General features: G+C 36.1%; 1 protein-coding gene across 2 annotated transcripts in view; it reads left to right on the forward strand.

Moving 5' to 3' along the window:
* LOC132427360 (centlein) overlaps positions 1 to 14,816 on the forward strand; it is a 147,496-nt gene that overhangs the window by 45,471 nt on the left and 87,209 nt on the right. For both annotated transcript variants that reach the window (XM_060014776.2, XM_069540773.1), the window contains exons 8-9: positions 14,387 to 14,477; positions 14,559 to 14,782. In XM_060014776.2, the coding sequence (XP_059870759.2) occupies positions 14,387 to 14,477; positions 14,559 to 14,782 (315 nt within the window). The remainder of the gene's footprint in view (positions 1 to 14,386; positions 14,478 to 14,558; positions 14,783 to 14,816) is intronic.

The following is a 14,816-nucleotide window of genomic DNA, read 5'->3' on the forward strand; positions in this document are numbered from 1 at the left end:
TTTATTCCCCAGCGTATTTTTTTTATTTTGCCGTTCAGATTTGTTTTAAATTTCAACCTAATGTATTTTATTCCCCAATATATTTTATTTTTTTATTTTCTTTATTTTTATTTTTTCTAAAGTTTTATTTACGTGTTTGCAATTGAGATGCTTATTCTGCTTATGTTTTTTTTAACATATTAATTGGTGTATAATTCCTTTACAGTGTTGTGTTAGTTTCTGCTGTATAATGAAGTTAATCAGCTACACGTATATATATATTCCCATATGTTATCCCTCTTGCGTCTCCCTCCCACGCTCCCTATCCCACACCTCTATGTGGTCATAAAGCACCGAGCTGATCTCCCTGTGCTACGCGACTGCTTCCCACTAGCTATCTGTTTTACATATGGTAGTGTATATATGTCAATGCAACTCTCTCACTTCATCCCATCTTACAGTTCCCCCTCCCCGTGTGCTCAAGTCCATTCTCTACGTCTGCATCTTTATTCCTGTCCTGCCCCTATGTTCATCAGAACCTTTTTTTTTTTTTTTTTGGAGCCTCCATATATATGTGTTACCATACGGTATTTGATTTTCTCTTTCTGACTTACTTCACTCTGTATGACAGACACTGGGTCCATCCACCTCACTACAAATAACTCAATTTCATTTCATTTCTTTGGCTGAGTAATATTCCACTGTATATATATATGCCACATCTTCTTTATCCATTCATCTGTCGATGGACACTTAGGTTGCTTCCATGTCCTCGCTATTGTAAATAGTGCTGCACTGAACATTGGGGTACATGTCTCTTTTTGAATTATGGTTTTCTCAGGGTATATGCCCAGTAGTGGGATTGCGGGGTCGTATGGTAGTTCTATTTTTAGTTTTTTAAGGAACCTCCAATACTGTTTCTCCATAGTGGCTTTATCAATTTACATTCCCAGCAACAGTGCAGAAGGGTTCCCTTTTCTCCACACCGTCTCCAGCATTTATTGTTTCTAGACTTTTTGATGATGGCCATTATGACCGGTGTGAGGTGATACCTCATTGTAGTTTGAATTTGCATTTCTCTAATGATTAGTGATATTGACCATCCTTTTATGTGTTTGTTGGCAATCTGTATATATTCTTTGGAGAAAAGTCTATTTAAGTCTTCTGCCCATTTTTGGATAGGGTTGTTTGTTTTCTTGATATTGAGCTGCATGAGCTGCTTGTATATTTTGGAGATTAATCCTTTGTTAGTTGCTTCGTTTGCAAATATTTTCTCCCATTCTGAGGGTTGTCTTTTCGTCTTGTTCAAGGTTTCCTTTGCTGTGCAAAAGCTTTTAAGCTTCATTAGGTTCCATTTGTTTGTTTTCATTTCCATTTCTCTAGGAGGTGGGTCAAAAAGAATCTTGCTGTGATTTATGTCATAGAGTGTTCTGCCTATGTTTTCCTCCAAGAGTTTGATAGTTTCTGGCCTTACATTTAGTTCTTTTATCCATTTTCAGTTTATTTTTGTGTATGGTGTTAGGGTGTGTTTTAATTTCATTCTTTTACATGTATCTCTCCATTTTTCCCAGCACCACTTATTGAAGAGGCTGTCTTTTCTCCATTGTATATTCTAGCCTCCGTTATTAAACATAAGGTGACCATATGTGCATGGGTTTATCTCTAGGCTTTCTATCCTGTTCCATTGACCTATATTTCTGTTTTTATGCCAGTAACGTATTGTCTTGATTACTGTAGCTTTGTAGTATAGTCTGAAGTCAGGGAGCCTGATTCATCCAGCTTTGTTTTTCTTTTTCAAGATTGCTTTGGCTATTCGGGGTCTTCTGTGTTTCCATACAAATTGTAAATTTTTTTGTTCTTTTTCTGTGAAAAATGCTATGAGTAGTTTGATGGGGATTGCGTTGAAGCTGTAGCTTGCTTTGGGTCTTATAGTCATTTTCACAATGTTGATTCTTTCAATGCAAGAACATGGTATATCTCTCCATCTGTATCGTCTTTAATTTCTTTGATCAGTGTCTTAAAGTTTTCTGCATACCAGTCTTTTGTCTCCTTAGGTAGGTTTATTCCTAGATATTTTATTCTTTTTGTTGCAGTGGTAAATGGGAGTGTGTTCTTAATTTCACTTTCAGATTTTTCTTCATTAGTGTATAGGAATGCAAAAGATTTCTGTGCATTAATTTTGGATCCTGCTACTTTCCCAAATTCATTGATTAGGTCTAGTAGTTTTCTGGTGGCATCTTTAGGATTTTCTATGTATAGTGTCATGTCATCAGCAAACAGTGACAGCTTTACTTCTTCTTTTCCGATTTGGATTTCTTTTATTTCTTTTTCTTCTCTGATTGCTGTGGCTAGAACTTCCAAAACTACGTTGAATAATAGTGGAAAGAGTGGGCAACCTTGTCTTGTTCCTGATCGTAGAGGAAATGGTTTCAGTTTTTCACCATTGAGAACGATGTTTGCTGTGGGTTTTTCATATATAGCCTTTGTTATCTTGAGGTAAGTTCACTCTATGCCTACTTTCTGTAGAGTTTTTATCATAATTGGATGTAGAATTTTGTCAAAGGCTTTTTCTACTTCTAATGAGGTTATCATGTTTTTTTTTAACATCTATTTTGGAGTATAATTGCTTTATGCTCCTTTATGCTTTATAATTGCTTTATACTATTTTATAATGCTTTATGGTGTCTTAGTTTCTGCTTTATAACAAAGTGAATCACTTATACATATACATATGATCCCATATCTCTTCCCTCTTGCGTCTCCCTCCCTCCCACCCTTCCTATCCCACCCCTCTAGGTCATCACAAACCACAGAGCTGATCTCCCTGTGCTCTGCGGCTGCTTCTTACTAGCTATCTGTTTTACATTTGGTAGTGTATATATGTCCATGCCACTCTCTCACTTTGTCACAGCTTACCGTTCCCCGTCCCTATATCCTCAAGTCCGTTCTCTAGTAGGTCTGTGCCTTTATTCCCGTCTTCCCCTAGGTTCCTCATGACTTTTTTTTTTCCTTAGATTCCATATATATGTGTTAGCATACGGTATTTGTTTTTCTCTTTCTGACTTACTTCACTCTGTATGACAGAATCTAGGTCCATCCACGTCACTACAAATAACTCAATTTCATTTCTTTTTACGGCTGAGTAATATTCCATTGTGTATATGTGCCACATCTTCTTTATCCATTCATCTGTTAATGGATACTTAGGTTGCTTCCATGTCCTGGCTATTGTAAATAGAGCTGCAATGAACATATTGGTACATGACTCTTTTTGAATTATGGTTTTCTCAGGGTATGTGCCCAGTAGTAGGATTGCTGGGTCATATGGTAGTTCTATTTTTAGTTTTTTAAGGAACCTCCATACTGTTCTCCACAGTGGCTGTATCAATTTACATTCCCATCAACAGTGCAAGAGGGTTCCCTTTTCTCCACACCCTCTCCAGCATGTATTGTTTCTAGATTTTTTGATGATGGCCATTCTGACCGGTGTGAGATGATATCTCATTGTAGTTTTGATTTGCATTTCTCTAATGATTAATGATGTTGAGCATTCTTTCATGTGTTTGTTGGCAATATGTATATCGTCTTTGGAGAAGTGTCTATTTAGGTCTTCTGCCCATTTTTGGATAGGGTTGTTTGCTTTTTTGTTACTTAGCTGCATGAGCTGGTTGTATATTTTGGAGATTAATCCTTTGTCAGTTGCTTCATTTGCAAATATTTTCTCCCATTGTGAGGGTTGTCTTTTGGTCTTGTTTATGGTTTCCTTTGCTGTGCAAAAGCTTTGAAGTTTCATTAGGTCCCATTTGTTTATTTTTGTTTTTATTTCCATTTCTCTAGAAGGTGGGTCAAAAAGGATCTTGCTGTGATTGATGTCATAGAGTGTTCTGCCTATGTTTTCCTCTAAGAGTTTGATAGTTTCTGGCCTTACATTTAGGTCTTTAATCCATTTTGAGCTTATTTTTTTCTTTTTTTTTTTTTTTTGCGGTACGCGGGCTTCTCACTGTTGTGGCCTCTCCCATTGCGGAGCAATGGCTCCGGACGCGCAGGCTCAGCGGCCATGGCTCACGGGCACAGCCACTCCGCGGCATGTGGGATCTTCCCCGACCGGGGCATGAACCCGTGTCCCCTGCATCAGCAGGCGGACTCTCAACCACTGCGCCACCAGGGAAACCATTTTGAGCTTATTTTTGTGTATGGTGTTAGGGAGTGTTCTAATCTCATACTTTTATTTGTATCTGTCCAGTTTTCCCAGCACCACTTATTGAAGAGGCTATCTTTTCTCCATTTTATATTCTTACGTCCTTTATAAAAGATAAGGTGACCATATGTGCGTGGGTTTATGTCTGGGCTTTCTGTCCTGTTCCATTGATCTATATTTCTGTTTTTGTGCCAGTACCATAGTGTCTTGATTACTTTAGCTTTGCAGTATAGTCTGAAGTCAGGGAGCCTGATTCCTCCAGCTCCGTTTTTCGTTCTCAGAATTGCTTTGGCTATTCGGGGTCTTTTGTGTTTCCATACAAATTGTGAAATTTTTTGTTCTAGTTCTGTGAAAAATGCCAGTGGTAGTTTGATAGGGATTGCATTGAATCTGTAGATTACTTTGGGTAGTAGAGTCATTTTCACAATGTTGATTCTTCCAATTCAAGGACATGATATGTCTCTCCATCTATTTGTATCATCTTTAATTTCTTTCATCAGTGTCTTATAATTTTCTGCATACAGGTCTTTTGTCTCGTTAGGTAGGTTTATTCCTAGATATTTTATTCTTTTTGTTGCAATGGTAAATGGGAGTGTTTTCTTGATTTCACTTTCAGATTTTTCATCATTAGTGTGTAGGAATGCCAGAGATTTCTGTACATTAATTTTGGATCCTGCTACTTTACCAAATGCATTGATTAGCTCTAGTAGTTTTCTGGTGGCATCGTTAGGATTCTCTATGTATAGTATCATGTCATCTGCAAACAGTGACAGCTTTACTTCTTCTTTTCCGATTTGGATTCCTTTTATTTCTTTTTCTTCTCTGATTGCTGTGGCTAGAACTTCCAAAACTACGTTGAATAATAGTGGAAAGAGTGGGCAACCTTGTCTTGTTCCTGATCTTAGTGGAAATGGTTTCAGTTTTTCACCATTGAGGACGATATTGGCTCTGGGTTTGTCATATATGGCCTTTATTATGTTGAGGAAAGTTCCCTCTATGCCTACTTTGTGCAGGGTTTTTATCATAAATGGGTGTTGAATTTTGTCGAAAGCTTTTTCTGCATCTATTGAGATGGTTTCTCCTTCAATTGGTTAATATGGTTTATTACATTGACTGATTTGCGTATACTGAAGAATCCTTGCATTCCTGGAAGAAACCCCACTTGATCATGGTGTATGATCCTTTTAATGTGCTGTTGGATTTTGTTTGCCAGTATTTTGTTGAGGATTTTTGCATCTGTGTTCATCAGTGATATTGGCCCGTAGTTTTCTTTTTTTTTGCTCTTTGTCTGGTTTGGTTTCAGGGTGATGGTGGCCTCGTAGAATGAGTTTGGGAGTGTTCCTCCCTCTGCTATATTTTGGAAGAGTTTGAGAAGGATAGGTGTTAGCTCTTCTCTAAATGTTTGATAGAATTCGCCTCTGAAGCCATCTAGTCCTGGGCTTTTGTTTGTTGGAAGATTTCTAATCCCAGTTTCAATTTCACTGCTTGTGATTGGTCTGTTTATATTTTGTATTTCTTCCTGGTTCAGTCTCGGAAGGCTGTGCTTTTCTATGAATTTGTCCATTTCTTCCAGGTTGTCCATTTTATTGGCATATAGTTGCTTGTAGTAATCTCTCATGATCCTTTGTATTTCTGCAGTGTCAGCTGTAACTTCTTTTTCATTTCTAATTCTATTGATTTGAGTCTTCTCCCTTTTTTTCTTGATGAGTCTTGCTAATGGTATATCAATTTTGCTTATGTTCCCAAAGAACCAGCTTTTAGTTTTATTGATCTTAGCTATCATTTCCTTCATTTCTTTTTCATTTATTTCTGATCTGATCTTTATGATTTTTTTCCTTCTGCTAACTTTGGGTTTTTTTGTTCTTCTTTCTCTAATTGCTTTATGTGCAAGCTTAGGTTGTTTATTTGAGATTTTTCCTGCTTCATAAGGTAGGATTGTATTGCTATAAACTTCCCTCTTAAAACTGCTTTTCCTGCATCCCATAGGTTTTGGGTCGTCGTGTCTCCATTGTCATTTGTTTCTAGGTATTTTTAGATATCCTCTTTGATTTTTTTAGTGATCACTTCGTTATTAAGTAGTGTATTGTTTAGCCTCCATGTGTTTGTAATTTTTACAGATCTTTTCCTGTAATTGATATGTAGTCTCATAGCGTTGTGGTCAGAAAAAAATACTTGATACGATTTCAGTTTTCTTAAATTTACCAAGGCTTGATTTGTGACCAAAGATATGATCTATCCTGGAGAATGTTCCATGAGCACTTGAGAAAAATGTGTATTCTGTTGTTTTTGGATGGAATGTCCTATATATATCAATTAAGTCCATCTTGTTTATTGTATCATTTAAAGCTTGTGTTTCCTTATTTATTTTCATTTTGGATGATCTCTCCATTGGTGAAAGTGGGGTGTTAAAGTCCCCTACTATGAGTGTGTTCCTGTCGATTTCCCCTTTTATGGCTCTTAGTATTTGCCTTATGTATTCAGGTGCTCCTATGTTGGGTGCATTAATATTTATAATTGTTATATCTTCTTCTTGGATCGATCCCTTGATCATTATGTAGTGTCCTTCTTTATCTCTTATAATAGTCTTTATTTTAAAGTCTATGTTGTCTGATATGGGAATTGCTACTCCAGCTTTCTTTTGATTTCCATTTGCATGGAATACCTTTTTCCATGCCCTCACTTTTAGTCTGTATGTGTCCCTGGGTCTGAATTGGATCTCTTATAGAAAGCATATATATGGGTCTTGTTTTTGTATCCATTAGGCCAGTGTGTGTCTTTTGGTGGAAGCATTTAATCCATTTGCATTTAAGGTAATTATCGATATGTATGTTCCTATTCCCATTTTCTTAATTGTTTTGGGTTTGTTATTATAGGTCTTTTCCTTCTCTTGTGTTTCTTGCCTAGAGAAGTTCCTTTAGCATTTGTTGTAAAGCTGGTTTGGTGGTGCTGAACTCTCTCAGCTTTTGCTTTTCTGTAAAGGTTTTAATTTCTCCATCAAATATGAATGAGATCCATGCTGGGTAGAGTAATCTTGGTTTTAGGTTTTTCTCCTTCATCACTTTAAATATGTCCTGCCAGTCCCTTCTGGCTTGCAGAGTTTCTGCTAAAAGATCAGCTGTTAACCTTATGGGGATTCCCTTCTGTGTTATTTGTTGTTTTTCCCTTGCTGCTTTTAATGTTTTCTTTGTATTTAATTTTTGATAGTTTGATTAATATGTGTCTTCGTGTGTTTCTGCTTGGATTTATCCTCTATGGGACTCTCTGTGCTTCCTGGACTTGATTAACTATTTCCTTTCCCATATTAGGGAAGTTTTCCACTATAATCTCTTCAAATATTTTCTCAGTCCCTTTCTTTTTCTCTTCTTCTTCTGGGACACCTGTAATTCGAATGTTGGTGCATTTAATGTTGTCCTAGAGATCTCTGAGACTGTCCTCAGTTCTTTTCATTCTTTTTTCTTTATTCTGCTCTGCAGTAGTTATTTCCACTATTTTATCTTCCAGGTCACTTATCCGTTCTTCTGCCTGAGTTATTCTTCTATTGATCCCTTCTAGAGTATTTTAAATTTCATTTATTGGGTTGTTCATTGTTGCTTGTTTCCTCTTTAGTTCTTCTAGGTCCTTGTTAAATGTTTCTTGCATTTTCTCTATTCTATTTCCAAGATTTTGGATCATCTTTACTATCATGATTCTGAATTCTTTTTCAGGTAGAGTGCCTATTTCTTCTTCATTTGTTAGGTCTGGTGGGTTTTTACCTTGCTCCTTCATCTGGTATGTGTTTTTCTGTCTGCTCATTTTGCTTATCTTACTGCGTTTGCGGTCTCCTTTTTGCAGGCTGCAGGTTCATAGTTCTCGTTGTTTTTGGTGTCTGTCCCCAGTGGCTAAAGTTGGTTCAGTGGGTTGTGTAGGCTTCCTGGTGGAGGGGACTAGTGCCTGTGTCTGGTGGATGAAGGTGAATCTTGTCTTTGTGGTGGGCTGGTCCAGGTCTGGTGGTGTTTTCTGGGGTGTCTGTGAACATAGTATGATTTTAGGCAGCCTCTCTGCTAATGGGTGGTGTTGTGTTCCTGTCTTGCTAGTTGTTTGGCATGGGGTGTCCAGCTCTGGAGCTTGCTGGTCGTTGAGAGGAGGTGGGTCTTAACGTTGAGATGGAGATCTCCGGGAGAGGTCTCACTGATTGATATTACACAGGGCCGGGACGTCTCTGGTGGACCAGTGTGCTGAACTTGGCACTCCCACATCAGAGGCTCAGGCCTGACACCCGGCCGGAGCACCAAGACCCTGTCAGTCTCACGGCCAGGTACGTTGGGAGTTTCTTGCCTTTTTGGAAGCCTGAGGTCTTCTGCCAGTTTTCAGTAGGTGTTCTGTAGGAGTTGTTCCACATGTAGGTGTATTTCTGATGTATTTGTGGGGAGGAAGGTGATCTCCTCCACATCTTACTCCACCATCTTGAAGCACCCCCCATCCCCAATAAATTTTAAATCTTAAAATATTGACGTTCCAAAACAACTTATTCAATAATTCTTATCATTGATACATCATGTCATCAAAAGTTTTATCTATTCAACGTAAATCAGTGAAAAAATGAAAAAAGGTAATTTTATTTTGTTTAAAAAAAAAAAAGATTACCATTGAAGTAACATATAAGGTTCTTTAAAAACCTAATTTTATTTATTTGAGATCTGGCCAGAACTTTAGAGGAAAAAGTTCCAGGATGACAAAAGTTTATTTTAGTTACTACCATGATGAAGAATTATATTCTAAGTACCTGCTGATTGAGTGGTTGGTTGATAAATAGATTTTACAGAAAACTATTTTGTTATACATTATATTATTGTGAATTTTGTTTATTTGTAGTCGATTTTGTGCTGCTTAATGAGTTTATAAATAAAAGGAACTCATAATTCTATTCATAAAACAAGGGAGTGTTAGTGTAAACTACTTTGAGTAGATCTGTGTACATTGTTGGCAGTCAGAAAGTAACAGTTGATCAAATTGTACCAGTTGGGTTTGGGAAATAGTAGAACTTCTCCCTCACTCCAAAGGTAACCATTATCTTACCTTTAATCACTCCCCTTCTTTTCTTTATAATTTTATTTCTTCTAATATTATGGTTAATTTTGCCTGCTTTTGAACTTTATGGAATCTATAAGGTATGTCTTCTTTTGTTTCTTGCCTTATTTTATTCAGTGTTATGTGGAGTTCATTCATTTTTTTTGTTGTATATAGTATTTCATTGTCCGAATATATCACAATTTATTTATCCATTCTATTGCTGAATTTTGGGTTGCTTCAGTTTGGATTTCTTGCAAATAATGTTGCAATGAATATTCTTGTAAATGTCTTCCACTGTACTGGTATGGACGTGTCTGTAATGAAATCCCTAGGGGATAGAATTACTGCACCATAGACTATGTGTTTCTACGATTTTCGGTGATACTGCTATTTTCCAAAGTGTTGTACCCACCAACAGGCTGTAAACGTTTTTACTGCTTCTCATCAACATTTGTTATGTTAGTCCTTCTTATCTCAGCCACTTTTGTTTGTATGTTGAGGTATATCATTGTGGGTTTAGTTTACATTGTGTGATTACTAATAAAGTGTTGAATAATACTTTCTTACAATTATTGACCATTTGGAAGTCTTCAGTGAATTGCTTCCTCAACTCTGTGCCATTTACAAATGAGTTGTCCGTCTTTTTCTTATTCATCTGTAGGAGTTCTTACATATGCTACATATGAGCCTTATGTTGATTATATACACTGTAGATATCTTGCCCTACTCCATGCTATGCGTTTTCACCTTTTTTATTGGAATCTTTTGGGGAATAGAACATCATAATTCTATTGTGGTCAAATTTAACAATTTTTTTCCTGTATGAATAACACTTTTTATGTTCTCTGTAATTATTTTTTACCTACTTCACCTTAGATATATTTTATACTACCTTACTTGTTATCTTTTTCTATTTTAACTGATTTACTGTTTTGATTTTTATGTCTGTCTGGCATTGATTTTTGCATGTGATGAATGATAGGGATTAAGTTTTACACTTTGCCCCACTGTTCAACAGCACCAACTTTGCTGTAAATCACACGTGCATATACATGCAGATATGTCTCTAGACTTTTTCTTCTGTTCCATCAGTATATTTATCTATACCATACTGTCTGATTAAGATTATTGTATAGTACTCCTGATTTATAATAGAGCAAGTCTCCCACCTTGTTTTCTTTCAAGAGTCTCTTCAGTATTCTTGGTCCTTGGCTCTTTAGAATCAGCTTCTCACAAACAATCCTTTGGGATTTTGATAGGGACTGTATAAATATAAATTTAATAATAAAACTATGAGAAGACTCTGAAAGGTGGAGAGGAGACACACTGGGTAGGGATCTCAGCACTGAAAGAAGAACATGATTGGTGAGTTCTCTGGGTTTTCATTTTGCCTGACATATCCTGGCCTGGGTGCTGAAGAAACCTGCAACTTGGAAAGGCCAATTGGTTAGATGATAAAAGCCCCCTGTAAAACCCTGTTCTCTCTAGTCAAAGGACTAGGAAATGGACAGCCCAGTAAGACAGAAAACTTTTACACAATAACTGTACTACTCTAGCCGAACACCACAGAAAAAATTACAACCCTACAGCTACCCCCACCAGTAAAGACCTAGTGGGGAACCTACACTTTCACTCTCACCTGGCTATAAGAAGGCATCCCTCCTTCTTCTAACAGGGCCCAGTGAGGGGCCAATGGTAATGACTCCCTCAATTTATGTCATTAGAGACCACATGGGGAGCTGGACATCTACCTCTATCCAGCAATAAAGAGATGCCCCTTTTGTTTCCTAGCAGGGTTCCTCTAGATTTCAGAGGTGAAGTGCAGAAATTCGGACTTACATTACCTCGCATATCTATAAAGCCTCCCACACCCTCCGCGCTGTGTAAAGAGAGGCCAAGTTAGGAGCAGAAACAAAGTCCTGCTCCATTTCCCAACCAGGGTGGTATTAGCAGAGGTCTGTGGGGAGCCTGAACTTTCACCCACACCAAGAGTAATGAGGTGCCCCTCCTCAACCAGGGTGTCAGCAGAGACTGCACTTCTATCCCCAACTGGCGGTAATGAGGTGGTCCTCCTTGCCCCATGAGTGTGGCATCAGAGGAAGCCTGCTAAAACAAAAGATTTAAATAAGATATGGAGTCTTGAAACATAATACCCAAAATGTCCAGGATATAACTGAAAATCACTCATTATACCTAGCAACCAGGAACACCTCAACTTGCATGAAAAAAAGGAAACAACAGAAGGTAACAGCAAGATGACATAGACAATCAGATTATATGACAGCACTTTAAAGTAGCTGTCATTAAAAATGCTTCAACAAGCATTTACAAACAGGTTTGAAACAAATGAAAAAATAGAACATCTCAAGAATGAAATAGAAATTCTCGTCAATGAAATAGAATATATAGAAAAGAACCAAATGGGAAATTAACCAAAAAATAAGATAACTATTTTGTGTCTGCCCCACAGAGGATGTCATCATTCCCCACCACTCAATTTGATGTCAGGACTGGTGACACCAAACACCCACCAAGAGGGGAAGAAAGGTTTAATACTTACATGATGGATATAGAACTTAGAAGTGGCTCCACATGTATGAAAAACAACTGATTTTTGAAAAGTGTGCAAAAGCAGTTCAATAGAGGAAGGATAGTCTTTTCAACAAATAGTGCTGGAACAACTGGAGATCCCTACGCAAAAAACAACAAACCTATACCTAAACCTCACATCTTATGCAGAAATTAACTTGAAATAGATCACAGATATAAGTGTAAAACAAATTATAAAACTTTCAGAAGGAACCATAAGGAAAATCTCTGGGAGTTAAGACTTGCTGAAGAATTTTTAGACATGTTATCAAAAGCATGATCCCTAAAAGAAAACATCAAATTTTGACTTCATGAAATATTAAGAACTTTTGCTTTGTGAAAGACCCTATTAAGAGGATTAAAAAGACATACTACAGACTGGGAGGAAGTATTTATAAATCATATATTTGACAAAGGACTGATATCTTGAATATATAAGGATTTTGTTAAAGCTCAACAGTAGAAAATCAAACAATCTAAGGAGAAAACAGGCAAAAGACATGAACAGACGTTTCACTGAAAAGAATAAATGTATGGCAAGTACGCACACATAAAGACATTCAACATCATTAACCATTAGGGAAATGCAGATTAAGACGCTGATGAGATACACATCTGTTAGAACACCTAAAATAAAAAATAGCGACAATACCAAGTGCTAACAAGGATGCAGAGAAACTGGATCTCTTATGCAGTGCTTGTGTGAATATAAAGTGGTATAGCACTCTGGGAAACAGTAGGCAGTTTCTTTAAAAAAAAAAATTAATCATATGCTCACCATACAACCCAGCTTTCTCACTCTTGGACACTTATAGAAATGAAAATTTATGTTTACCTAAAAAGCTTGTACATGAATGGTCATAACAGCTTTATTTTTAATAGCTAAAAACTGCAACGACCAAAATTTTCTTTAATAGCTGAATGGTTAATCAAACTATGATACATCGATACCATAGAATACTACTCAGCAATAAAAAAGGTACAGGCCATTGCTATATACAGTGCCCTAGCTTTGTGACTTCCAATTTCTCATCTGGAGCTGGGGCCTAGGCTTTCTTTCCTTTCCTCCTATATTCTGCTTTGGTATTTAAATTGAATTTCAAGGTCACAAGGGATTATGACTTGTCCTATATTTTGCTAGCCACTTTGCTTGTCACTTGTCTCTCTGGATTCTTTTTTTTTTTCACTGCACCACACGGCTTGTGGGATCTTAGTCCCTGAGATTGAACCTGGGGCCCCAGCAGTGAAAGCCTGGAATCATAACCACTGGACCGCCAGGGAAATCCTTCTGAATTCTTGCTTTACTTTATTTTTGGCCTCAGAATTTCCCTTAACACTTTGTCATGTTTAAAACATGCTTTAAGTGTGCTTCCTTCAAAAGTATAAGAATATTTCTGGATTTCTGATCAATAATAATACTGGAAATGGAAGCCTCTTTTTTATTTTAGGTCCAGTTAATTTGATATCAAGTCTGGTAACTAATATTGGTAATTTGATAGTTCTATTTTGGATCTTTTTATAGTGGTAGATACATGACCAGTGCATAATGTTAACTGAATCTTAATAAGGGAATGAAACATTTAAAAATATATCTTATATACTGGTTCTGAAGACAAGTTCAAATGAGATATTTAATGAAACATAGTTCGTTTAAAGGAAAGTAATTCGTTTAAAGGAAAACCCTATCTTAGTTAGAAGTTTCTGGTATTTGTGTTAATAAATCAGTTCTATTACTTTAGGGCCATGCCTTATGTATAATATAGTATAGTTTATATATCTGTTGATATAAAATATATGGCTCGTTGTCAAAGTAACATTTGGTCAAATTTATTTTTTCCTTCCATTTTTATTATAATTATTTATATGTTCCTGAATTGGGTTGTTTGAAAAAAATTCCTTTTTTTAAAGAAATAGTTTTCTAGGTTGATATTTTTCCTGTTTCCCGGGCAATAAATTCTTAAACAAAACAACATATTTTATTATTAGGATTTATAATATTTTGAAACATATTCCTATTTAAGTTTTTGTTTTGGGAAAGCTTTTATAGATCGGTGAAACAGTTTGGAACAAAAGTCAACATGGCTTCATTTTATTTAGTCTCAGTGTGTTGGAATGTCATGAGGAAAAGATACAGATTCAAGGAAAGTTACTTTATTTTCATCAACATTATTTTAGCTTCATTTATAAGAAGGGATTTGTCATTCTACAATGGAGAACAGTATTTGAGAAAAGGAACTAAATTCCCAGAGAATACATTATTAAATATAGTTATTTTATTTTTGTCACTTTTACTATTTTTGCTCCTAGCTTTGTAAACTGTTCATAGGTTAAGTTTCTACTACTTTTGGGTTCATTTTTGTATTCTTATCTTCTACCTGCTAGGTCAACATTAGTGCACATATTATGTTCATTTATGAGTTCTTGGCATCAATTATAGAATTTTATTGTCCAGACTTATTTTTTAACTCTGCACAAATATGTTTTTAAGTAAAGAAATATTGTATACTATGTTGGTTCACTTGAAATTGTTATTGAGTAATAATCTAATTTTTATGAAACTTTCAAATTTAGAATTATTTTCACAAGAATGCCAAAAAACCAACTTTTCAAAAGAAGAATAGTAATATTCAAAAGAGTTCACATACGACAGGTCCTACCAGAGGTAAGAATACATATGAAATTAACAATGTCTTTTTAATTTAATGAGATTTTTAAAAAAATTATTAACATTCTTTTTGTATAGTTAACAGAGAAAACTGGAAAAATACAATGGCCCACAAGTCAAATAGCAGTATTATTTTATTACGAGAACGTATAGTATCCTTGCAACAACAGAACAGTGTACTTTTGAATGCCAAAAAAGCAGCAGAACTGTCTATTAAAGAATATAAAGAAGTCAATGAAAAGCTCCTTCACCAGCAGCAAGTGTCTGATCAGCGGTTTCAAACAAGCAGACAGACAATAAAGGTAAAGGGAACTTTACAAATAAATTCCAGTAGAC

This window comes from Delphinus delphis, chromosome 6 (assembly GCF_949987515.2).
Source record: "Delphinus delphis chromosome 6, mDelDel1.2, whole genome shotgun sequence".
In the NCBI taxonomy this organism is placed as follows: domain Eukaryota; kingdom Metazoa; phylum Chordata; class Mammalia; order Artiodactyla; family Delphinidae; genus Delphinus; species Delphinus delphis.